This window comes from Schistocerca nitens, chromosome 1 (assembly GCF_023898315.1).
Source record: "Schistocerca nitens isolate TAMUIC-IGC-003100 chromosome 1, iqSchNite1.1, whole genome shotgun sequence".
Lineage (NCBI taxonomy): Eukaryota > Metazoa > Arthropoda > Insecta > Orthoptera > Acrididae > Schistocerca > Schistocerca nitens.
The window spans coordinates 683231535-683257484 of NC_064614.1; the positions used below are offsets into that span (position 1 = coordinate 683231535).

The 25950-nt window shown below is 39.4% G+C and overlaps 1 protein-coding gene across 1 annotated transcript in view; it reads right to left on the bottom strand.

Annotated features, from left to right (window-relative positions):
* LOC126195117 (otoferlin-like) overlaps positions 1–25950 on the bottom strand; it is a 376779-nt gene that overhangs the window by 195919 nt on the left and 154910 nt on the right. The window contains exons 15-17 of the mRNA XM_049933641.1: positions 20622–20738; positions 16696–16848; positions 8828–9028 (exon numbers count right to left, since the gene is read on the bottom strand). Coding sequence (XP_049789598.1) covers positions 8828–9028; positions 16696–16848; positions 20622–20738 — 471 coding nt within the window. The remainder of the gene's footprint in view (positions 1–8827; positions 9029–16695; positions 16849–20621; positions 20739–25950) is intronic.

Here is a 25950-nt window from a genome sequence, read left to right on the forward strand (position 1 = left end):
ATCAATATCAATAAAAAGTATTATTTCATAAAAGATAATTTATGCATTAAATTAAAATAATCTGACAGTTGTTATATTGGAAAGTTCATGCCTCTGTTATTATGTTCATTCCTGAACTCACTCTGTACAACAAGTGTGCACAAGATGCTAAAAAATCCTAGAGACCAGCACTGTTGATCAACACCAGAACACGGGAGCCAGTTGCATGGGCTCTCAATCTCTGAAGTCACGTCGAGTCTACAGTAAATACAGTAATTTTGGTAGAACAGCAGTGACAAGGATCTCTTACAATAGTCAGAGCTATATGGGTAAAAAGCACCGTCACTGGCTGGTCCAGTTTGTAACAGTGCAGCAAAATATCTGCCAGTTTAATCACGAATAACCAGATCATTTGAGAATGCTGAGAAATGAAATCACTTGGGCATGGGCACAGAATTGCTTCTATAGACTGCTCAAAGTGTGGTAACTTTGGCCGATGTACCATGAAAGATTTTGTACACACTGATCCTAAAGTATGGTGTGTCAGAAAGCACATGGAATGCCTCTTGTTGCCACAGTACAGCTCTGGTTTGTGGACTTCAGTCCATATGGCAGCTGTTTTTTACCAGTTGGACTTGGCCCAGTTGCCAAATGTAAGATACAGAGATCCATTACTAGACAATGTTCACCTTTTTCCTAACTGAGAACACACAGTTAAAGACACATTTATTTACTGAGAGAATGTGCCAGCTAGTTTCTGTTGAACGAAAGCAAGATTATTTGATGAATTCTTTTTGTGCAAGGGGCTACCTACTTAGCCCCTGACGTCAAGTGAATATTGAGCATACACACAGTGCTATTGAAAGGTATTGCAAATAGGTAGGATCCTGCTTTGGTCAATACCTGTGAGTAGCCTTTGTGCTTTCGATGATCAGCATGGCTGACCAGTACTTTTGGTTTTTGTTGATACCAATGCATTTAGGAGCTACAGCACTCATCACAGAAAGAGTGTACCCCACATGTTGTCTGTTACATGCCTTCAATTTTCTTATTTGTTAGTGTATTATTTCCATGTGCTTAAAAGTTAATGTTGCACAGGTAAAATCTTTCTAAACTCCCACCTTTTAATTCATAAAGTACAAGTGCATTGCTCATTCTGTACAGGATCTTATGCAACGTTTTCTGCTTCACTCCTGTAAATGCTCTCCTACTTTTCAAGTTCCATTATATCTGCTACAGTTACATGGGTGTAAAATCAGCACTTTTTACACAATACTATGGATTCTGAAAACACTGTGTACTACAAAAATTTTAAAACATGTGATACCTATTGCAGCAATGATCACTGATACAGAAATCTGTATAGATTTATCAACATGAAATAATCAAACAGGGTCACACAGTACAAAGAACAGTATTTCTTCCTTCTATTACTTCCTGTAGATACTTAGTGAACATGTGCAGGTAACAAATGCACTGCACATATATGAAAAAAAAAAAAAAACGTAGAATTTAAAAGATATTTGATTTCCTCCTTTTTAAACATTCTAACTAAGGATAAGATGAGAAGTAGAATTAACTGATTACTTTCATTTTTGTGACCATATTTTATTTTAATACGAATCAGCGTTTGTAAATTGTCAATTACAATAGCACCACAGTTGAAATGTCAGTTCTTATTGCAGCCGGATACAGTAACAAACCCAAAATAAGTTCTACATATCTGACGGCTGCTGCAAATGCCTACACACTTACTACTTGTAACTTCTTTAAAATGTGATGGGCTCTGTGGCACTAAACAACAGTGACCAACAGAGAAAAAGAGAAGAAGTCTTCTCCAGGAAAAGATTTCTGGATGCCAATTGTATAACTTTGTCATGCACAGGATATTGCTGTCAAGTTTTGTCGCTCAAGTCTGGTGACATCTGATATATAAATGATTAATGGAAAATCTCATATAAAGATGTGAAACAAATACTAACAAAGAGATAGAGGAGCTGCCCAGTACTTACCTCAGCTCAGTACAGCCGATAGATACACAAAAAACAGAACCGAAAAATTTACGTTCCTAGCTTTCGGAACAAATGTTCCTTCATCAGGGAGGAGAGAGGGGAAAGAAAGGGAAGAAGGGAAAGTGGATTCAGTTACTCACAACCCAGGTTATGAAGCAACAGGGAAAGGAAAACAGGGAGGGTAGCAAGGATGGAGGCATGGTTGTCAGAGGGAAGCCAGATATTCTACTGTAAGTACTGTACCAGCTTCAAACCAAAGAGGATGCATACAGAAGTAAAGAGGTATATAGTATAAAGATAAACACAACTGTGTAGGATGAAAAGATGCGTGAATGGCTAAAGAGGAAAGGGAAAGAGGAGAAGACTGAAGAGTAAATGGGAGTGAGGTTGTTTAACGTAGGTTCAGTCCAGGGGGATGGCGGGATGAAAGGATGTGTTGGAGTGCAAGTTCCCATCTCCGCAGTTCAGAGGGACTGGTGTTGGGTGGGAGAAGCCAAATGGCACATACGGTGTAGCAGGTTCCTAGGTCCCTGGAATTATGCTGGAGGGCATGCTCCGCTACTGGGTATTGGACATCTCGTAGGCGGACAGTTTGTCTGTGTCCATTCATGCGCTCAGCCAGTTTAGTTGTTGTCGTACCGATGTAAAAGGCTGTGCAGTGCAGGCATGTCAGCTGATAAATGACATGTGTATTTCACACGTGGCCCTGCCTTGAATTGTGTATGTTTTACCAGTAGCGGGGCTGGAGTAGTTGGTTGTGGGGGGATGCATGGGGCAGGTTTTGCAGCAGACCTTGTCCACAAACAGATCTCCCGAGCAATACATCCCTCCCCGTCCAACAACAATGTTCCTACCCCCAGACCACACAGAAGCATCCCCCTTGTCACCCAATATTATCCTGGCCTCGAATACATCAACAAATTACTCTGCCAGGGATATGACTTCCTCAAGTAAACCCCTGAAATGAGATCATCCCTTGACAAAATTCTCCCCACACCACCCAGAGTTGCCTTTCGTCGCCCCCCCTAACCTCCGTAACATCCTTGTTAAACCCTACAATATTCCCAGACTACCTTCTCTACCCAGCTGTTCCTACCCCTGTAACCGACCCCGCTGCAAAACCTGCCCCATGCATCCCCCCACGACCAACTACTCCAGCCCCGCTACTGGTAAAACATACACAATTCAGGGCAGGGCCATTTGTGAAACTACACATGTCATTTATCAGCTGACATGCCTGCACTGCACAGCCTTTTACATCGGTATGACAACAACTAAACTGACTGAGCACATGAATGGACACAGACGAACTCTCCGCCTAGGAGATGTCCAATACCCAGTAGCGGAGCATGCCCTCCAGCATAATTCTAGGGACCTAGGAACCTGCTACACCGTATGTGCCATTTGGCTTCTCCCACCCAACACCAGTCCCTCTGAGCTGCGGAGATGGGAATTTGCACTCCAACACATCCTTTCATCCTGCCATCCCCCTGGACTGAACCTATGTTAAACAACCTCACTCCCATTTACTCTTCAGTCTTCTCCTCTTTCCCTTTCCTCTTTAGCCATTCACGCATCTTTTCATCCTACATAGTTGTGTTTATCTTTATACTATATACCTCTTTACTTCTGTATGCATCCTCTTTGGTTTGAAGCTGGCACAGTACTTACAGTAGAATATCTTTGGCTTCCCTCTGACAACCATGCCTCCATCCTTGCTACCCTCCCTGTTTTCCTTTCCCTGTTGCTTCATAACCTGGGTTGTGAGTAACTGAATCCACTTTCCCTTCTTCCCTTTCTTTCCCCTCTCTCCTCCCTGATGAAGGAACATTTGTTCCAAAAGCTAGGAACGTAAATTTTTGGTTCTGTTTTTTGTGTATCTATCGGCTGTACTGAGCTGAGGTAAGTACTGGCCAGCCCCTCTATCTCTTTGTTAGTATTTGTTTCACATCTTTATATGAGATTCTCCATTAATCATTTAGATCACCTAAATGGTCCACATCCTTCATTGTTTTGTCTCTTTTGTTAGCTATCACTTACATCTGTCATCTAAACACTTTCTCTTCTTCAGTGTTTTATATATACATAATTAAATATTTTTATATAATAGAGGGAAACATTCCACACGGGAAAAATACATCCAAAAACAAAGATGATGTGACCCACCGAACGAAAGCGCTGGCAGGTCGACAGACACACAAACAAACACAAACACACACACAAAATTCAAGCCCTCGCAACAAACTGTTGCCTCATCAGGAAAAACTGTGCTAGTTTCATTTTCCTCCTATTATCTTGTTCCGTTTATAGTCCACTTCTCTTTTTTTATTTATTGATTTATTTATTTAACATTCCATAGTTTTAACGTTCGTTATACGCTGTTTTCCAGCCAACAATCACTACCAGCAATCTCTTCCACACCTACCAGTATCATCCATTTCCGTCGATTTGGTGTTGCTGGTGATATTTTTGTGCCATTGGCTATCTTTCTCTGACACAGGAAAATTTTTTGGGACATTTCTGCGCCACCCGCGATCTTTCTTGCGGCACGCGCGATCTTTTTTGCGGCACGTGCGACCTTTTTTTCGCCACTCGCTATCTCTGTTTTTGAGCAACATGTGTTCTTTTCCCCTGATCTGGACATACTTGCTTGGTCTGGTCAACTTTTTCCGTATTTTTCTTATTTAGTGGTCTTCCTTTGGTATTGAACATTACCAACACAATTTCTTTCTTTCTCGTCCTTCCCTCCGTGTTTTATTCCTTCTTATGATTACTATTTTAACTTTAGTTATTTAATTTCCCTACCCACCAGTTACCCACTATGTACCCTAATCCTATACCACATTATTTACATTCATTCCGGAAACATGCATTTACCGTAGCCAAACTGCAATCCCACATACTTTTCCTCCGGTCCTGCTTAATCTTTGGAATTACCCCTAAAGGACTTACCTTAAAAGTTCCCATCTCTGGGTGCAATTCCTCCTTCCACCAGTCTCTCCTAGACTTCCAGAACATTTAATCCTTAGCCCTAACCCAACTTGTCCTGAATCTCTACACTACTTCATGTAACCACCACTCCCAACAGCTCCTATCTCTCTTCAAAGTCCTCCACCTCTCAAACCCTTGCTTGGAGAACACACTCAGGAACATTATCCTAGAAGCCAGCTGCAAACTTGAGTTCCTTGCCACACACCACCTGAAAAAACTATCCACAGTGCTAGTGTAACACCTAAGAAGTGGGGTCCCTCTCCCTATCCCTCACAAACACCAACCACAACAGAACCTTCAACAAACCCCCTCATAGCCAACAAACCTAGCCTAGCCACCCTACTAAATCTCCCCATCCCAGCACATACCCCACACAGACCAAATCTCAACTATAACCACAGTCAAATGCCACATATCACCAGTCCCAATTCAGTTCTAAACCTCTCATCCAGATCCCTCTCTCCTCCAGAGACATCTGTTCTATCAAAAGGCTTAACCTTTAGCCCCACACCTAAATTCAACCACACTGCCCTGGTTAAAGATCTCCTCTCATTCACCCAGAACCTCAACTGGAAATATCACTTCACTACCCAAACACAGCCCCCAAATACTAGAGCCAGTGTTGAACCCTGTCTAGAACAGTTCCGACCACCTTCTCAAAGGGATCCTCCTCTCCTCCCCCAAAACCATCCTTTGCAGACATTTCAGGAATTCCTCACATCAAGTGTTGCCTCCCAGTACTTCTTGAAGAACATCCCGACAACCCCAACATCACCCCAGCTGAATCCGGTGGCATTAAGGAGCTGAAAACAGACCGCTCTACTGTCATCCTCCCGGCGGATAAAGGCTCCACAACTGTGGTACTTGACCATGTGGAGTATGTGGCAGAAGGACTGCGTCAACTCTCCGACACCTCAATCTACAAAGCTGTTACCCAGGATCCCATTCCCTCCATCCAGACTGAGCTGCAGAAAATCCTAAAAATCCAAGGTCCCTCACAAGGCCTCACAACAGCTTCCATAGACTTACTCCACTTGAGCCACGTACCCCTACCTTCTACCTATTACCCAAAATCCACAAGGAGAACCATCCTGGCTGTCCCATTGTAGCAGGCTTCAAAGCCCCAACAGAACGTATTTCAGCTCTGGTAGACCAACACTTCCAACCTATCACCCGCAGACTCCCATCCTACATCAAAGACACAAACCACTTCCTAGAACGCCTCAAATCCATTCCCACTCCTCTCCCACCTGAAACCTTTCTTGTCACCAGAGATGCTACATCCCTTTACACAAACATCCCACATACCCATGGTCCCTCTGCCCTTGAGCACTACCTCTCCCAATGCCCACCTGAAGAACTTTCAAAAACCTCGTTCCTTATCACACTCACCAACTTCATCCTCACCCATAACTACTTCACTTTTGAAGGCCAGACCTACAAACCAATCAAGGGAACGGCCATGGGAACCAGGATGTCTCCGTCCTATGCCAACCTCTTCATGGACCGCATGGAGGAGGCTTTCCTGAAGACCCAACAGCTGCTTCCCCTGGCCTGGTATAGGTTTATAGATGACATCTTTGTGGTCTGGACTCATGGTGAAGAAACACTCCTTAATTTCCTCCATAACCTCAACTCCTTTTCGAATCTGAATTTCACCTGGTCCTTCTCCAAAACCCAAGCCACCTTCCTGGATGTTGACCTTCATCTTGTTGAAGCTCACATCCACACCTCTGTCCATATCAAACCCACAAACAAACAACAGTACCTTCACTTTGATAGCTGCCATCCATTCCACATCAAACACTCCCTTCCCTACAGCCTAGGTATTCGTGGCAAACGTATCTGCTCCAGTGACGAATCCCTCAATAATTACACCAATAACCTGACCAGTGCTTTCCTCCACTGCAACTGTCCTGCAGACCTTGTCCACAAACAGATCTCCCGAGCAATACATTCCTCCCCGTCCAACAACAATGTTCCTACCCCAAGACCACACAGAAGCATCCCCCTTGTCATCCAATATTATCCTGGCCTCGAATACATCGACAAATTACTCCGCCAGGGATATGACTTTCTCAAGTCAACCCCTGAAATGAGACCATCCCTTGACAAAATTCTCCCCACACCACCCAGAGTTGCCTTTCGTCGCCCCCCTAACCTCCGTAACATCCTTGTTAAACCCTACAATATTCCCAGACTACCTTCTCTACCCAGTGGTTCCTTCCCCTGTAACCGACTCCACTGCAAAACCTGCCCCATGCATCCCCCCACAACCACCTACTCCAGCTCCGCTACAGGTAAAACATACACAATTCAGGGCAGGGCCACGTGTGAAACTACACATGTCATTTATCAGCTGACATGCCTGCACTGCACAGCCTTTTACATCGGTATGACAAACTAAACTGACTGAGCGCATGAACGGACACAGACGAACTGTCCGCCTAGGAGATGTCCAATACCCAGTAGCGGATCATGCCCTCCAGCATAATTCTAGGGACCTAGGAACCTGCTACACCGTATGTGCCATTTGGCTTCTCCCACCCAACACCAGTCCCTCTGAACTGCGGGGATGGGAATTTGCACTCCAACACATCCTTTCATCCCGCCATCCCCCTGGACTGAACCTACGTTAAACAACCTCACTCCCATTTACTCTTCAGTCTTCTCCTCTTTCCCTTTCCTCTTTAGCCATTCATGCATCTTTCCATCCTACATAGTTGTGTTTATCTTTATACTATATACCTCTTTACTTCTGTATGCATCCTCTTTGGTTTGAAGCTGGCACAGTACTTACAGTAGAATATCTTTGGCTTCCTTCTGACAACCATGCCTCCATCCTTGCTACCCTCCCTGTTTTCCTTTCCCTGTTGCTTCATAACCTGGGTTGTGAGTAACTGAATCCACTTTCCCTTCTTCCTGAATCCACTTTCCCTTCTTCCCTTTCCTTCCCCTCTCTCCTCCCTGATGAAGGAACATTTGTTCCGAAAGCTAGGAACATAAATTTTTCGGTTCTTTTTTTTGTGTATCTATCGGCTGTACTGAGCTGAGGTAAGTACTGGCCAGCCCCTCTATCTCTTTGTTAGTATTTGTTTCACATCCTGATATATAAATGGTGTAACAAATAAAAAAACATTTTAATAATGAAATCTGCTGTAGCTACCAGTCATGTACATGTACCACTTCATAGTTCACAGGTGAATTTTGTGCTTGGTTTGGCCACTAGATGTCACCATGCCTGCTAATACAACAGCAGTTGCATGTGCAGCCTGTCAGATATGCCTCCTATTGGAACTAATGTCTGTATAGGTCAGAGGTCAAGGCTCCACCAGCCACTCGTGTGTTGCTAATTGTATTGTACCCTGTCTTCCATGTGTGTGTACTGTTTGTGCAATAAGTTTCAGTATTCTTCAGTCAGAACAAATTCAAATCATACCTTTCTAACTCATTTTACTCCATACCTCAACTTCATAACTAGTGATACCATACAGAACTGTGTGATTTATACTGAACTGTTAAATGAGGAAGTTATTTAATTTTTTATAATTGTGGGACAAATAGGTCTAAGATCAACAACATGTTTTACTTGCCACTGAAATGCTTGGAAGATGTATCCAGAACACTGACTTTGTAATATACTGTCTCATTCCACATAATAATCCATTACGGTGTGTCATGATTCTTGGAGCAACTGACAACTAAAACAATTACTGTAAGCTGAAATATCAGAGAAATTACCCCACTTTAAGAGTTAGTCTGAAGATGTGAGGTGGCATTTGTAAGTACTATATCCACTTTGGACAACATTAGGACTTAAAAATAGGAAGTAATAATCCACTTACATATTTCTCTAAATAATGTATGACAGACGGTGGGAGTGCTCTTGGTCTCTCAGCATTTCGAATTTCATGTGATATTTCATAGCCTTTTGGAAGCCCATTGAAACAATTTTTCTTGTGCTTAAGAATTCCCAACCACATATACATCTGCAATTTTGATTGAATAGCCCATCCACTAGGACCAACACCCTTCTTTCCAGGGAGCTGGAAAAACAAACAAGATTTTGAAATAAATATATTTAACTTCATTAATGGAGATGTCATTAAGAATATAATATTAAAAATATTAGCACATAGCAGATACACACATTCTTGATTCACATGTCTCTCTACATTACTCCTTTACTGTATGTAATTTCTTTACAGTATGATGGGTCTCACATTATTACAGGAAATGAGGAATGCATAATTAAATGCAGTATATTTCTTGTTGTTTTCTATCACAATTCCAAGTAGAGTCTAAACTTTGTCTTGTGCTCTGTGACAATTATGGGTACAAGCAGTGAAAAAAGCGATCTGTGTCTAGCATTTATACTGAGTACATGGTGTGTTTCATCAGGTAGATTACAAGATATTAAAAGTTAATATTAACAAAATCCAAATCCCAAGCAAAAGTTCCAGCACCAGCAAAAAAAAAAATCCATCTGAATATTAATCCTGACACATACTAAAATCCACAAGTGTGGTGTATGGTGGGCAAGCAAATGGAACGTCAACATACATGGTCAAAACAGATCGGTGGGATAAAGTGATCCTTGCCTCTTTATTGGTGGAACATAACCTGCACTTTTGCCTATGATTCTTAGTACTGGAGGCACATGTGATGAAATTGATGTGTAAGATCCTTCGTCAAATGCTCATGCTAGTGCCTGAGAGTGTTATTAAACTATGGATGTGTCCTTACTGTGGGTAATGAATTTTCTGTTCTGAGAAACAGTCACAGTCAGGACACATTCATTCTAGCACAAAAGGATTGTATGCAGCACAGTGAACTGCAATACAGCAGTTAACAATGACTACAATGCTGCTGTTACTGTGCACAATTTTCATTTGATTGCTCAGGTTTCCAGTGGCTGGACAGAAAACAATAGTTGTCCAAAGTCTTAACACACTTCAGTTTTCTTCTGCTTATGTTCAATGCTTCTGTAATAATTATCAGAAATTTTTTTAAGAGAGGGAGGGAGGGAGAGAGAGAGAGAGAGAGAGAGAGAGAGAGAGATAAGATGCAACATTGTCTGCAAAATGACATAGGCTATCAAACCAAATTAGAACTATTATTTCAAAGGTATTGGCAATTGTGAAAATGTAGAGCAGATTGACCACTTAATTTAGTCTCTACAGTTGATTAATCATTTTCAAGGAACAATAATACAAATTGTTATACAAACCATTTCACTTGTAGACCAGTTTAGGTTCTGAAATACCCTTACTATTTTTTACTGTACGGTTGCCTCGTAAGTGATTCACTTACTTTGTTTTAACGATAGTACTGAGCAGGAATTTTTGGATAACTATGTTACTAACAATGAAATATTATAATGTTGTGATACTGGTAAGCCTTTGCTTGGGCACTGATAGAAACTGATCGCTACACTGAGTGGGTGAAGCAAGCTCCCTCCAGCACAAAGAGTGTCCAAGAAATAGGAGTAATGCAAAGAAAGCAATGAATGTTTCTATGTTTCATGTAATCATAAGTGATAGTAGGCACTGAAGTTATTTGCTGCGGAAAAATCATGTAAGACTTTGAATTCAGGATTCTTGCCAATAACTTCTACAATGCTACAGTCCTTCATCTTGGCTACTGTCCGTAGTTTCCACAGTGGTCACAGGCGAAACACTACCAACACAAAGCTTTTATTTGTAACAATTTAGAAGTAAGGAGCTGAAAGCAGGCATAGATCCAGGGGGGGGGGGGGGGGGAAGGTCTCGGTGGGGGCGGAGGTTATGTCCCATGTCCCTAAAAAGACACTTCAGTAGAAGTGTTTACATTTTTACATTTATCGATATCTAAAATTTTACAGGTAATTTTCATAGAATTTTCCATATGGAAACTAAGAGTCTCGAAAATGCTAAAGAACACAATAAATTACAAGATAAATTTAATACAGGATATTTACAGTACTGTGAACAAATTATTATTATGTTAGGAAAGTACTGGTGCAAACAAATTGGGCTATATTATCATTATTTTAAAACTTATTAATGGAGATATCTGATGTTTTTGAGGTACAAAGATATGTTAGACAGGGAGATGATCTGTGGCCTATTTTGTTCCATTGTGTCTTTGGAAAGGTGATGCAAGAATGGCAAGAAGAACTCAAAAAATGTGGAATAAATGATCAGCTGCAGATGGGTATAAGAAGAATTTTTAGAATTTAGTATTTATTAGTGATGGATGATCTCAAGGCATGCATGGTCAAATATCTGTTGTCAAAGGTAAGATCTTCTTTAGGATAAATCCAGACATCCCATGACGAAAGTCTGCAGCACTCCAAAAAATTCTGAAATAATTACTCACAAGACACACACACTAACTGTCATAACAAAAGAAACTATTGGAAAAATTAGCCTGGGACTTTTCATAGATTTAACAATCTTACATCAAAACATACCAAGCAATAAAAAATTAATCTCCAGACTTTGAATGGCACTGTAGTTTGCATCACTTAGCACTGGTTTAGAGACCCAGAAAGCCAACATGTAGCATTATTGTTGTATGAAATGATAGACTCTTACTCTAAGACCACTTCAGAAAGTGGGGGACCATGCCCTTATATCAGAAGGAACACAATTTAAATCAAGATGTGACCTTAGCACAGTCAGTGAACACAAACACAATGAAATATTAGCTGTTGAACTAGCAGGACTTTATATCATCTAGAAATGAAATTTTGTGCATATCAAACACACAGTGGAAATTGACACTTTTTCCAATAAATTAACAGAAGTTCTAGGTCAAGTCTCAAGTATAAAAGTCAACATAATTTTATGTGGAGACAAACATAAACACAAATATCATAAATGAAACTAGTAGCACCATCATCCTCATAAAAAACAACCTTCAAAATTTTGGTATGTCGCTGTTGATCAATAGTGCAACGGGGCTGCATTAGTAAATGACCATGTAGCCACAAATACAGACAGGGAAAAGTTTGGTGTAACTGTAAAAGATCTTGGTCTTTCAGACCATTTCTGTCGAACAATAACAGTAAAATCAGGTATGAAAAAAGAAACCTGAACTTCAGGCATACAAAAAACATTTGTCAAAATTCAAGATTTCTCAAGGAAACTAGCAAACTGTATTTGTGTTGAAGTATACAATGTCATTTCAAAATTTTCTAACAAGGAGTGGGTGCCTAATCATAGTCACTGAATTCGTCCAAATTGATGGAACATGTAGGGCATGAAAGTGCCCCAAGTGGGTACTTCAGATGGCCAAGCATTTAGAAAATGAAAGGAATTTTGATACAGATCTGTCACCATGTGCAACTTATCAATTGTCCCTGTGACAATATGTTCAGGAAATGGTGTCTGGCTCAGCAGTAAGAGAACGAATTGGTATTGAAAGGGGTGTGGATTCGACTCCCCCCAGCAGCAAATATTTTTGTGCTCCTTGGCAATGCGTACAATACTGACATCACAACTAACCCGCATTTCATCCTATGCCTATACTTTTTGTGCTTATATAAATTAATAAAATAATCTATATAATGTTGCACTTAATGGTGATGTCAGCAGTGTACGCACTACCAAGGAGCACAAAAATATTTGCCATTGGGCAGAATCAAACCTGAGACCCTTTCAAAATGAATCTGATCTCTTACCGCTGATTCAAACACCCCTACCTAATCACAATCTCAAAGAGACAATTGATAAGTAGTTTTGGACGAATTTGGCAATGATAAGTAGGTGTCCTCTCCTTGTAAGTTCTTGACATTATTTAAACAGAATTTTGAAAAAAAAAAAAAAAAAAACTTCCAAAATTACCAACATCAGTATCAATCTCTCACAAAAACAGCTGGTATTAAGAAATCCTCCCAAGTCCCTACATATGCCAGTTCCTTGGAAAAGAGTCATAATGAGCCAATATTCCTAAATTTCTATTGCAGGTACAAAGAGTATTGTGATGAATTGCTGACTGATGCAAAAAAAGTTGTTTCATGAGAAAATAACACACAATTCAGAAAACAAATGTAAAACAGTGTGTACAGTCTTTAAAAAGGAAACAGGGAGAGACAAACAAAGCCATAATAACAAAATGATAAGGGTGTGGCATAAAATAATAGGCCTAAATGATCCACACCACTTATAAAACTATGTGAATAATTACTTTTCAAATAGCCTACAGAGAAATTACAACAAAAACTCCCAAAAAAATTTATCCCCTGTGAATAATTATGCACTAAGAACAATGATGTCACTACTAAGTCAGTAAAACTGTACAAAACGTAAAAAACAAAATGTCAGTAGTCTTAGATGAAATACCAAGGTATGTGCTGTAACAATGCAAGCTCCTTTAAGAAGCATAATAAATGAATAACACACATTGGAGAAATTTCCAGACAAGAGTTGTACCTCTGCTAAAGAAAAGTGATGCAGAAGACATAGAAAACTATTGGCTCATTTTCCCTGTTGTCACCATTCTCAAAAATAAGAGACACAATTATGAGAGGCAAATTAATGTATAAATATAACCTTTTAAGTGAATCACTGTTTGGTTGCTGAAGTGGTAGAACAAAGTTCACAAAAGCTGTACTTGATGCTCTTGAAAAATATTAATGTGTCACAGGAATCTTTTTAGATCTTTCTGAGGCTTTTGGTACTGTTATCTGTGAGATTCTACTAAATAAGCTAGAAGCATTAGGAGTAAGAGATGTAGATAATGACTGGTTCCAAATATACCTTACAGATAGGATATAAAGAATACAGATAACATATACCAGTACTCAAATAAGTCCAAAATTTTAATAAAGTGCTTAGATTAAAAATACATAAATATCAAGGAGTTCCTCAGGGCAGCGTCTTTGGGCCACTACTGTTCCTCGTATACATCCATGATTTTCTCAGTAGCATTAGTCATGGGGCACATTTCTCCTTGGCAATGACAGCAATATTATAATCACTGGGAAAACAACAGCGCTCTTTGCAGAGAAAGCAAATGACACCAACAAAGAAGTTTACAATTGGTCAATATGCAATAAAGTGACGATTAATATGAAGAAAACAAGTTATATGCATTTCAGGTCAAGGAGGGGAAATGGCATAATTAAATAAATATAATAAACACAAAATATAATAAACACAGAATTTCAATGAATGAATATTTATTATCAGTTGCAGTGATGTGAACACACAATGATACTTGCAAACAGAATGTCATTAGTATGTTCTGCCATCAGTGTGTAACAACCAGTGTCTTTTAGTTACATACTGTTCATATGTACACTCAGTTCTTAGCTGTGGAATTCTTTTCTGGGGAACAAATGTAAACAATATGAACACAGTTTACAAATTATAGAAAAGAGTCATAAGAATAATAGTGACAAACAGTAGTCAAGAACATCGTAAAGACCTGTTCAAAATACCAGGGATTTTAACTATACCACATGAGTTCATTACTCAATCAGTTGTACACATGAAAAATAATGTGATAATTACTGCACACACAGCTCTTTCTTTGACCATAGAGCACTAGCCAGACTGAACTTATATGTTCTGGTTAGAATAGAAATAAAACTCAAAACAGCATTTTCTGCCAATGAGTAAAACTGTACAACAAACTGCCCAAGGAGACGAGGGATAACTAAAACACACTCATTTAAAAAAGGTAGCCAAAAAGCATCTGTTAAGCAATCCATTTTAAACACTGAAGGATATAAATAATACAGAGTACGGGTTCGGTAAAAAATGTAGTATATACAAACAATAAAAATGATAATAAAACATTATTATTTCAAATAACACTGTCACACTATGTTATTTCCTTCTTTTTTTCTTTTTCATGGGATGCTTACTCTCAAAGATATGCAATGTATAATGCTAACCCCTTATTCTCTTGGTGAGTTGAACATCTCACACACTTTAGGGGGATGCTGACTCAGTTTTCCAGTTTGTCAAGTGGAAAGTTGCAGAACACAAAATGAAAACCAGACATCATCGCTATGGTCCTGATAATATGTTTAGTGTTAATTATGAAACAATGGGTGTATTGTATGTGAAGTGTTTGCAGTGTCTGTGAGTGAGAAATTAATGAAAAGTGTAGCACTACCCTTTTACATAATTAAATAACTTGCTTGAAAAACAGAAATGTGCAATAGGGAAAAAGCAAATGAAGTAGCACTGTTTTAAACAGACTAGCATTTTATGCAAAAGGATGGAGGTTCCATCTTTATCAGGCCATCCTGATTTAAGTTTCCATGGTTTCCCTAAATTACTTCAGGCAAATGCTGTGATGGTTCCTACTCGAAGGCTATGTCCAACTACCTGTCCTATCCTTGTCAGACAGATGTGTGAATATGTCAGTGCATGTATATATGTATTATGTTATTTTTGTTGTTTGTAAATGGTAATATCAAGCCACATCCTTATAAAAGTGATATACAGATGGACAAAACTACCCTACTTGTTTGTGCTGACAGTCTTGCAATACTGCCACGAGACTTTGCAATTGCAACAAGAAAAATCAACACTTGGAAGAAAACTGCAGAAAAAAAACAGCAAATATAAATATACCCCAAATTTCAATAACAGATCATCTCCCCTCAAGCAAAGTCACAGCATTATGTTACAAGAATGAAGCCAGATTGTTAATATGAAGCAGACCGCCTGGATTAAGACATGCGAAATAGAAGACATGGAAAAGAAAAAGGAAAATACAATGAAAAATGCTGGAGCCAATGGAACACAATGGAAACTACACGAACAGAAATAATGAAGATCTACATGAGACAGCCGGCAGCTGTGTAGTGGTTCTAGGCGCTTCAGTCTGGAACCGTGCAGCTGCTACGGTCGCAGGTTCTAATCCTGCCTCGGGCATGGATGTGTGTGATGTCCTTAGTTTAATTAGGTTTAAGTAGTTCTAAGTCTAGGGGACTGATGACTTCAGATGTTAATTCCCATAGTGCTTAGAACCATTTGCTAGGGGACTGATGACCTCAGATGTTAATTCCCATAGTGCTTAGAACCATTTGAACCATTTTTTGCATGAGACAACTGAACAACTTAATGTAAAAATCAGAAACCGTACAGTAGAATGATGTTTTTTGGTCATCTGTTTTCGCTGACTGAAAACAACGTATGCCCAGTGAATTTTTGAACATTCAACAGGGGAAGTCTCTCTGGAGCGGATATAACACGACAGTAATGATATGGAATCAAAATTGAATAAAATGAAATTTTGAAATATGTTCCAAAAAACGGTTTTTGATTCCCATCTCCAGAGAAAACAAAAAAAAAAAAAAAAGAGAGCTGGAACAAAGTGGTCACAAGTTTGGAACAACAGCTCTCTGATCAAATGAAAAATTGTTTGAAAAACAGGAAGTTAAATCAGCAGTGATTATTACCTAGGCAGGCGATCTATACCATAGTATGCACAAAGTCAGTAAAAAATTATATATAATTAAAACTGTAGGCATCTGCAGTATATTAAAAGGGTGTGTGACTGCTATGGTAAGATATTGAGGTGTGTGTGGGGGGGGGGGGGGGAGGAGGGGGGGGGGTAGGCAGTAACAAACTACGACCTCCCACTCCCTGCAGAGGAGGATCCGCGCCTGAAAGTTTCCAGGTACTGTATTACATATAACTATGACTTCTTTAACAGTTATTTCATGCTGATATTTGACGAAAAGACATGCTGTCAGTAAATGAATCACCCTGAGAAAAAGTGTTTGAACTTTGCCGCAGTCGCGTCCACATTCTTCATCGACGATGGAATGGACCAAGTTTCGTGCCTGAATCCTTTGGTACGCAATCCTCTTGCCTCCACTAATAATCCATACGAAAATATCAGGCATTGAATGCTGCGGCTGTAAAAATAAAATCTGATGAAATTGGTTACAACAGAGTAAATACACATTAACTAGAATAACTGAAGCACCGGTAACATCAACTGGGACAACTTTGCCACTTTTTTCAGTTCTTTCAATTGCTATGTTAACTGATAGGTCTATGTACGAAAACGAAACCATCATTAAATTCTCTAGAAATATGGCAAGTTATACATCAGAAAAGTGCAAACAACAATGGCAAAGTTACTTCAGAAACGGGGCATCTTTACCAACGGTGTTGGGCAAGGAAAAACGCCAAAAAGTTAAGAGTGAAAAGATTATTTAAGTTATGAACACTTTTTGTAGGAAATACATATTACGGTACATGTAAGTATTCAAAACATTATAAAACCAGTGTCACACATTTCAAAGAAAATTCTTAAATTTTTATCAGAAAATGTAAAATTTCCCATATTCCATTGTAAGAGGAGTTAATTTAATGAATTACACAAAAGCATAGTGTATTTGGGAAATAAAAACGTTTCCCTCTGTCAGTTGTTCTAAGATATGTAATTACGAAACTCGACGTATCCGTCTCCACATAACCCACAAAAACTCGTTGTGCTCCCTTCTTCCTCATCACTAATCTACGCAGTCTGGCGTCATCATGTTTTGAATGGAAGCATTTTACATCTCGTTTCCCACTGCTTATTTCCTTACCACTGTGGAGGTAGCAAGTAGCAGATTAATATCATCATAGCTTTCGCAGAACTACTTACGGCCTCTTAGCTTATTCCTAAAGCGTCTTGGCATTTTGAAAAACAAAACGAAAACGCAAGATCTGAACAATAGCGGAAAAATGTAAGAAATTTACGAAAGTCTACGTTGGCAAAGTTGCACGGTAACGTTTTCATCAAGCTTCAAGGTACAATAAATTATACGACTCACAGTCACTCGTGCGTCTCATAGCTTTGTTACAGCATGTACACTGATGTTGGCGCCAGCTGAATGTTTTGTTTCTTTTGTGATTTCGTGTGTTCACGTGTGGTTTCCGGCTGCTGTGGAACGGTGTATTGACTTGTGTCTGGTAGTGAGCGAAATGCAGGAGCAAGGGCCTACAATTAGCGCTTCTCAGATCGCTGTGTATGAAGGGTGAAATGACATCCGGAAACAATCTATACTCGTCGTATTGAACGTACTGAAGATTTTTTGCTGATCTAAAAAGAAACCAGAAATAATACAAATTTCGCACAAGTTCATAGAATGACAAGAAAACCTTTTAGTATTTCCGAACCCACGGTATACCGTATTAACAGGGTAGTAACACCGGCTGACTCTCTAATGTTAAGATGTGTAGTCACCCTCCAAGAAAGGGATATAAATAAAAACGGAAATTAGATGATTTTGGCCAAATATTAGAGCGTCTACCTGTGATTTGATACTATGACGGAGGAGAGTATCAGACGGCTAGGAAAATGCAGAGTGATCCCTGTGAAAAAACTAATTGTTTTGGCTCAGAGACTTCCTTTCTTTGTCTTCTCCGTTCACTTGGTTTCCGAGTCAGGAAGTATAGTGATAGATACAAAATTTTAATGGAATGCCGAGACATTGCAGCAACAAGGAAGAAGCTTTGTGTAATATGCACTTGCTGCGTGCTGATGACAATATACTTGTAGGACACCTCGATAAAACTTGGGTTTCACAAAATTACACGCAAAAATTATTTTCCTCGACTTCAACGGAAATGTTGGCATGAAAGAACCTACAGTGACTTTTGTGTAGCTATATGGGCGATTTGGGTGACGGGTGCAATGACGAAGGATTAGTAAGAGCGGCAACCAAAAATGTTTCAGGAGGTAGGAAAGGCTGTTTTCAGTCGTACTGAGGCGAGCCGTCGGAATTAAAATCCTGGCGGCGGCATAATCGCGCGCTGTTGAGCACGGGTCTTCGTAAATTAAATTCGTTCATACGTGACACAATACAATAATGATGTCTCAGATGTTATCAATTTTAATGTCGTGGATTTCGTAACAACTTTCTCGCTGGCGGTTTCTACAAGGTCCAACGACGACATTTTTCGTTACACAGGCAGAACAGTTTCAGAACTCTTCAGATATTTTATTTTTTATCTCGGAATACTTTAATGTTTTCACATAAACTATGTAGCACAAGCATCGATAAACTTCAAGAATGTTCATATATTATTTTCAGTCCAAATATGTTTGTGATTCTATTTTTCCACAGTCTGAAGTAATAAAATGCTTTTCTTCAAAATTTCTTGTAGTGTTTATTTTTACGTTTTTTCGTAGCAGCTAAGAAGAATTTTCTTTTGGAAAATACTCCATTATAACAATAGAGATGTCTAACTTTTTTCGAAATTTCTACTAGTATTTGAAACAAACATTAATTGGTAATACTGTAGGACTATGGGATGACCTTGAGGTGCCAATTTTCGTAACGAAAGCTATCCTGATATTATTTACCCTAAAAGCAAGCTAAAATTTAATACAAAAATAATTCTGAAAGATAAATATATGCATTATTAAGTCAAAAAAGTTGTTTTTACACGATATGAAAGGGCAGGGAGTGACACTAAGTTTTAGACTACAGGTATAAAAAAAAATAATTTCGCCCAACACGAAAACAAAAACATCGATTCGTTCTGTAAACACATAACAATGCAAAAAACACGCAAAATGGTAATTATTAAATGTCTTGTGCGTGCGATTCAGGAAATTAGCAGAACACCATAATTATATAGTTGCTTTCAAAAACTGGCAAAGTTGTCCCACATTGCACATCAGACCCAATAGACAATATCGCAACGAAACAATGAAAGCCAGATTGTAGACATTCTAAGCAAAGAAACTGGCAGTCATGATCTATTTATTCAGTCTGATGAGCTGAGGGCCATAAGAACCTCTCTTACATCGGATCAGGAACAACACATTTCCAAAAGTTTTACATAACATTCTCAATTACGTACCTCTGTGAAATTATTATAGGAACAATTATAATTAGCAATGCAAATAATAACAGTGAATAATTCTAAGAATAAGAATAATACTGATAACCTTAGCGTTTAGTATCATCAGAAACGGAAGGTATAATGAAAGTGGAGAAGACTGAATTGTCAAAGACAACGTCGGAGGTTCGAGTCCTCCCTCGGGCATGGGTATGTGTGTTGTCCTTAGAATAAGTTAGTTTTATGTTAGATTAAGTAGTGTGTAAGCTTAGGGACCGATGACTTAAGCAGTTTGGTCCCATAAGATCTTACCACAAATTTAAATTTTTTTGTCAATGACAAGAAGACGTTTAATAGAGCACTCCGCACTACGGGGGAAGGAAAAGTGGTGGTGGAGGAGGGTTGACCAGAGTGAGCTGCAGAAGAAATCTATTATAATAAAAGGTTGACCATTAGCCATCTTTTGAAGTCTGGAAGGAATTTAATTTCTCATATAATCTGACGAAGAACGTTCAGAGTCCGGTTCCTGTGCAGAAAATAACTTTTGAGAAGATTGTTGTGTTACGTAGTGGTTTTACTTTGTTGAGAACGAGTATTTCTGCTGTGCTTTTCAGGTATAGTGTAAGAGTTGGAGATAAATAAGAGGGAGTGCAACGGTCGAGAAGAACAAACACAGGATATGATAGACAGTATTGCGTTTGTCGGCACATGGCCACGACAGTTTTTTGTAGTTCGTAAAGTTTCGTCAGTGCTTCTACACCGCAACTGCAATTTCCATTAGTCGTGAATTGTCGTGATTCTACGAAAATTTACACTAGGTTTAACTTGTTGTTTCGCTGGTACTTACATCTTCCACAAGGAACTTGAGCTTCTGTAAATATGTGTGAGCAGTTTTGTATCTTTCCTTAAGGGAGTTTTTTGTGACCAAGGCCTTGAGATTCCTTGACATGACACCTATGTGTTCCTGGAAAAGAGTAGTCGTAATGTAAGAAAACAATGACTATAATCAGAAATGAACTGTGTAATTAGAAAAATAAAAGATGAATAAAATTTATGAATATCGGTTAAGTAGGGGAAAGCGGCCCAAAACGACATACAATAAAGTTAATTGTGTTTAACGGCTTATATTTGCCAATTAAAATTATAGAAATGCAATTTTAAATTTCAGTGGGATTTCTACAGTAGCATATGCATAAGGAATTCAGTATAAAATAATAAGTTTTGCTATGAATTCACAATTTCAAAAACGTTGTCAATGTATCATTTTGAGCTACCCGGTGGGGCAAAGTGACACACCTTTCCTCTTGGCAGGATAATTCCTCAATTTTTACTAATAAATTGCTAGCATATGCATGAATTATAGCATAAACATATATTATAGTTTAATTAAGTCTTAGAAACGTAATCCTACCAAATTAAGGATGTGCATTGGTATATACCAAAATGTATTGCAAATTATTTCCGGGAACACAGAATCTTTCAAATCACATTTAAAATTTAACAGTATTCAACCGATGGATGATATTTTCAATTCAGTTAGAAAAAAATATGTTATTGCCACAACTCATACACAAACTTTTTTGTACGCTTGGAAAGTCCAGCACAATCAGCACAGCTCCATTTTGAGCAACTCATACAGTTTCTTTTTTTCGCATGTATAAATCACAACAGTAAATACAAGCTACGTCCTCTTCTTCATCAGTACCGACGTTTATATCTGCTACTTCTTTATCTGGGGTGGGTGGGTGGAGGGGGGGGGGGGGAGGGGAGAGGGAAACCTTGGCCAAATGTCGCTTCACAGTAGCCCGGTTTGATTTTCTCAGCTCCTTTTCCCTTTTCTGGAGCTCCTTTTCCTTCAGAACTTGCACATGTAGTGTTGCAGTGAGCTCCTGGCAGCCTTCACCAGCTATGCGTTCCTTAGGCATACCAGAACTGGAAGAAGTTGGAGAAATCTCCTGGAGGATTGTCTCTGCACTCTCTGTGACTGACTCATTGATGCCGTGAATGGGGTCCAGTGAAGCAGGGCATACAACCCTCGGCTTTGACCAATGACGTCAGAAATGGCCAGATAGCATTTATTACACAGATGAAAGAGCTGACAAGACTGTTCAGAAACAAAGGAATACGAAAGACGAAAAATATAGTTGACATATATTAAGGCAAGTAGTATTTTAACGTTAAGGATATCGCGTGTTTGTATCGTATTATTTCTGTAGAAAATGAAGGGGAAAAATGGATGGAAATATTGGTAGCACAGAATACCTCACGTCACATGTATATGGGTTGTATCTCGAACCTAATTTGAACTATATTGGTTAACTGCAGTATGGGATACTAGTTTAGCGTACGTCGATTTCTTCGTTTTCGTTAGCATTAATACCCTGTTGTTCAGTTGAACCATATAGGTCAACTGAAGCACGGGATACAAATTTTACATGCGTTGTTTCTTTCGCCTCCGCTACCACTAACAGTCTGTTCTTAAGTAGATAGTAGTACTACCGACGGCCGAAGGAGCTACGTACATAATATTTGTATCCCATACTTCAGTCGACCTATATATATGTACACTGCTAACGAAAACGTGGAAATTGACGCGCGTTACATTTGAACTACGCGAAGACGACACATATACAATTTGTATCCCGTACTTCACTATGGGGTACGGTTTTTTTTTCGCCTTCGATGCTAATAATATCGACTGAGAGTTGTTGTTCTCATCACAGCAGTGACAATAGTATACCATTCTTTGGTTGAGCTATATAGCTATACACAACATTTGTATCCTGCTCTCGAGTTGACATATATAGATAAATCTCATCAATGTTACATCTGTCATTGCCGGCCGGAGTGGCCGTGCGGTTCTAGGCGCTACAGTTTGGAACCGCGCGACCGCTACGGTCGCAGGTTCGAATCCTGCCTCGGGCATGGATGTGTGTGATGTCCTTAGGTTAGTTAGGTTTAAGTAGTTCTAAGTTCTAGGCGACTGATGACCTCAGAAGTTAAGTCGCATAGTGCTCAGAGCCATTTTGAACATCTGTCATTCTTTTCGAATAGGAAGTGCCAGTATAAAGGTCAAATGAAGGACGGGTTGCAAATTTTGTATCGGGCGTTTCGCCTTTAATATTGCTAGTACAGATTCGAAAAAGTCATACTGATACTCGTGCTGGGAAACGAAAGAAGAACGACAGCTGCGAAATTTCTATTACGTACTGGAGTACACGAAAACACGTAATAGTGTAATACAACAATGAAATACGTCAAAATAGTCAAATGCAGTAAAAGAAAAAAAATGGAAAACTGAACTTACAACGCGGGAAAGACATCAACAGAAATCACATACCCACATACACAACAAACAAAACATTACGAAAAAACACACAGACACACAGTCACCCCCCCCCCCCATCCTAATGTGAAATTAGCTAACATATTTCGGACGGTACATTTGCCCAACTCGTTCAACAAAACATTTAAATGGACAATATGTTTGGGGAATACTAGCCTCAATGAATATTCATCCAAGTGACTTTGAAGTGTTTGAAGTGTCAAAATCTGGCGTTTCCCCTTCCCTATAAGAGATTTCACAGCTGACCAATAACCCTCTATGCTATTTGTGCTAGCCCCTGTGGCTAATGATCTGAACTCAATACTGTAACTATGAGATGCTGATAACCCTTCTCCCTTAAATTCCTATATGAAGAAAAACCATCTGAAATTATAATGGAACACTCTGCAACGTGATCTTCAATCAAGCTTTCATAATGTCTCTCAAGGAGAGCTTAGATTTTTCGAACAACGTCCCTCGTCTAATGGACCGCCACAACCGATCTTTGGTGCAGCGCCATACGAATAAGTCGTGAGTACGGCGACGAGATACACTTGTGGGGCGCGTATGTTCGCCGCTCTCACGACATCGAACATACTCGGCAACGAGACCACACATTCGTAAAAAAAAAAAAAGAAATCGTGGTCAACATGTCTACACCCATAGCCTCTCTCGAATCATGCAGGTTCATCGGAACAGTTAAATCCATAACCACAAACGAAAATGAGATACTAAAAATTGTCCTAAAATAAGAAACTAATAGTCCAAATTACCTCAATATCACTAAGATCGAAATTAAGTACGGAATGAATTGCAAACAACCAATTATTTAAATAAATGCACACGAAGAATATTGTGAGCAATATGTACCGATCTCTTTTAAAATCACACTCAATTCTTTTAATGTACATCGATAGCGCTTATCCGGAACACAGAACTGTTGTATTATTTATGGCTGAGAGTGGACACATTATTATCTATGAGTAATGTATGACGTCATTGGTCAGAGCCGACGGGTTGCATCTCCTGCTTCACTAGATCCCATGAATGAAAGAAAGCTCAGTTGTTGATAAGGTGAATTGATCTATTATAGGAGGTCTGATCTGTTGTTCTACTGGGTGCATACAAATGCTCCAGAAATAAATCTGGATTAAATGGAAATATTCCAGAAACATTTTTTGGAGTTGCTGCTAGTAAACAGGCTTCGTAGAAAAGCTTGGCAATTTGGTAAACTGAAACTACTCTTCCTGGGTTGTTCTTCAGCCACTTCTACATCTACATCTACACCCATACTCCGCAAGCCACCTGACGGTGTGTGGCGGAGGGTACCTTGAGTACCTCTATCGGTTCTCCCTTCTATTCCAGTCTCGTATTGTTCGTGGAAAGAAGGACTGTCGGTATGCCTCTGTGTGGGCTCTAAACTCTCCGATTTTATCCTCATTGTCTCTTCGCGAGATATACGTAGGAGGGAGCAATATACTGCTTGACTCCTCGGTGAAGGTATGTTCTCGAAACTTCAACAAAAGCCCGTACCGAGCTACTGAGCGTCTCTCCTGCAGAGTCTTCCACTGGAGTTTATCTATCATCTCCGTAACGCTTTCCCGATTACTAAATGATCCTGTTACGAAGCGCGCTACTCTCTGTTGGATCTTCTCTATCTCTTCTATCAACCCTATCTGGTACGGATCCCACGCTGCTGAGCAGTATTCAAACAGTGGGCGAACATGTGTACTTCCTCACTTCCTGGTTGTAGTATGTGTCAAGTGGTACAAAGAATGTCAAGTCTAGGGGCTGAAGCCTGTGGGTGCAATGTGGCGGAAGACACAACAAAACAACCCCATTTTCTTTGGGCAGTTCAAGGGCATGTATGCTCTTATGGTTACTATGACCATCTATTATTAGCAGTATTTTTTCTTCTTTTGTTGGCTTTACTGTGAAAATGAAGTGTTGCAGCCATTCCACAAATAATTCTGCAGCCATGTTGTACAGACGCAGGGTGCTCAATGGAGCTTCATCGTAAAGCTTTGGATTCAGCTACTTTTGAGAAATATTAATGCAATTGGAACGTACTGTCCACTGGAACTGCAACACGCTACGACAGTCACATGAATTCGACGCTCAGAACTCGTTATAGCACCAACCTATTTTTTACTTTTGCAGCAAAAATTCTTGGAGGTTTCTGAACTGTTGTGAGTGCTGATTCATCCGTATTATAAATTCGTGTTGGCAGAATATTGTGGACCTTGACTCCTCTTTCAAGCAGAGAGAAAAACTGTAAGACTTGTGGCTTATTAAAAGCCTGTGCTGCAGAGGCTTGTTCTGGCTGCCGTAGACTTATCTCAGGGTTACGCTTTTCGAAAACCTATCAACCAGTCTTTACCTGCCATTTGACTGTCAGCATTAGAAGGAGAAGCAATGCCCATTCTCTGAGACAGGTCATGTGCTATGCGTCGAATATGACTACAGGTTAACCCAAAAAGTTGCGATTCCAGTTATAAAATATTCTGAACTAGCAGCTTTTCAATCTTGTGATCAAATACAGTACGAAATCGACCGAGTGTCTTCTTGTCATCTTGTTTCTTCCAGAACAGTGTCGTCTTAGCGTAGCCTGGGATACATTGTACACTAAAGAAGGTTTAAACCATCCTATGTTACCCCCCCCTAATGGCAACATTGGCAGATTTCATGTCACTTTCATTCCACGACTATCTGTTTGAGGTCCGTTTTTATTTATTCACCATTGTCTGCAAAACACGTTTCAGAAAGTTACAAAAATATTATTTTATTGTTGGTAGTTATTGCTTTAATTTCTAATATGCTTTTTATAAACAGGCACACTGCATTTCAGCAA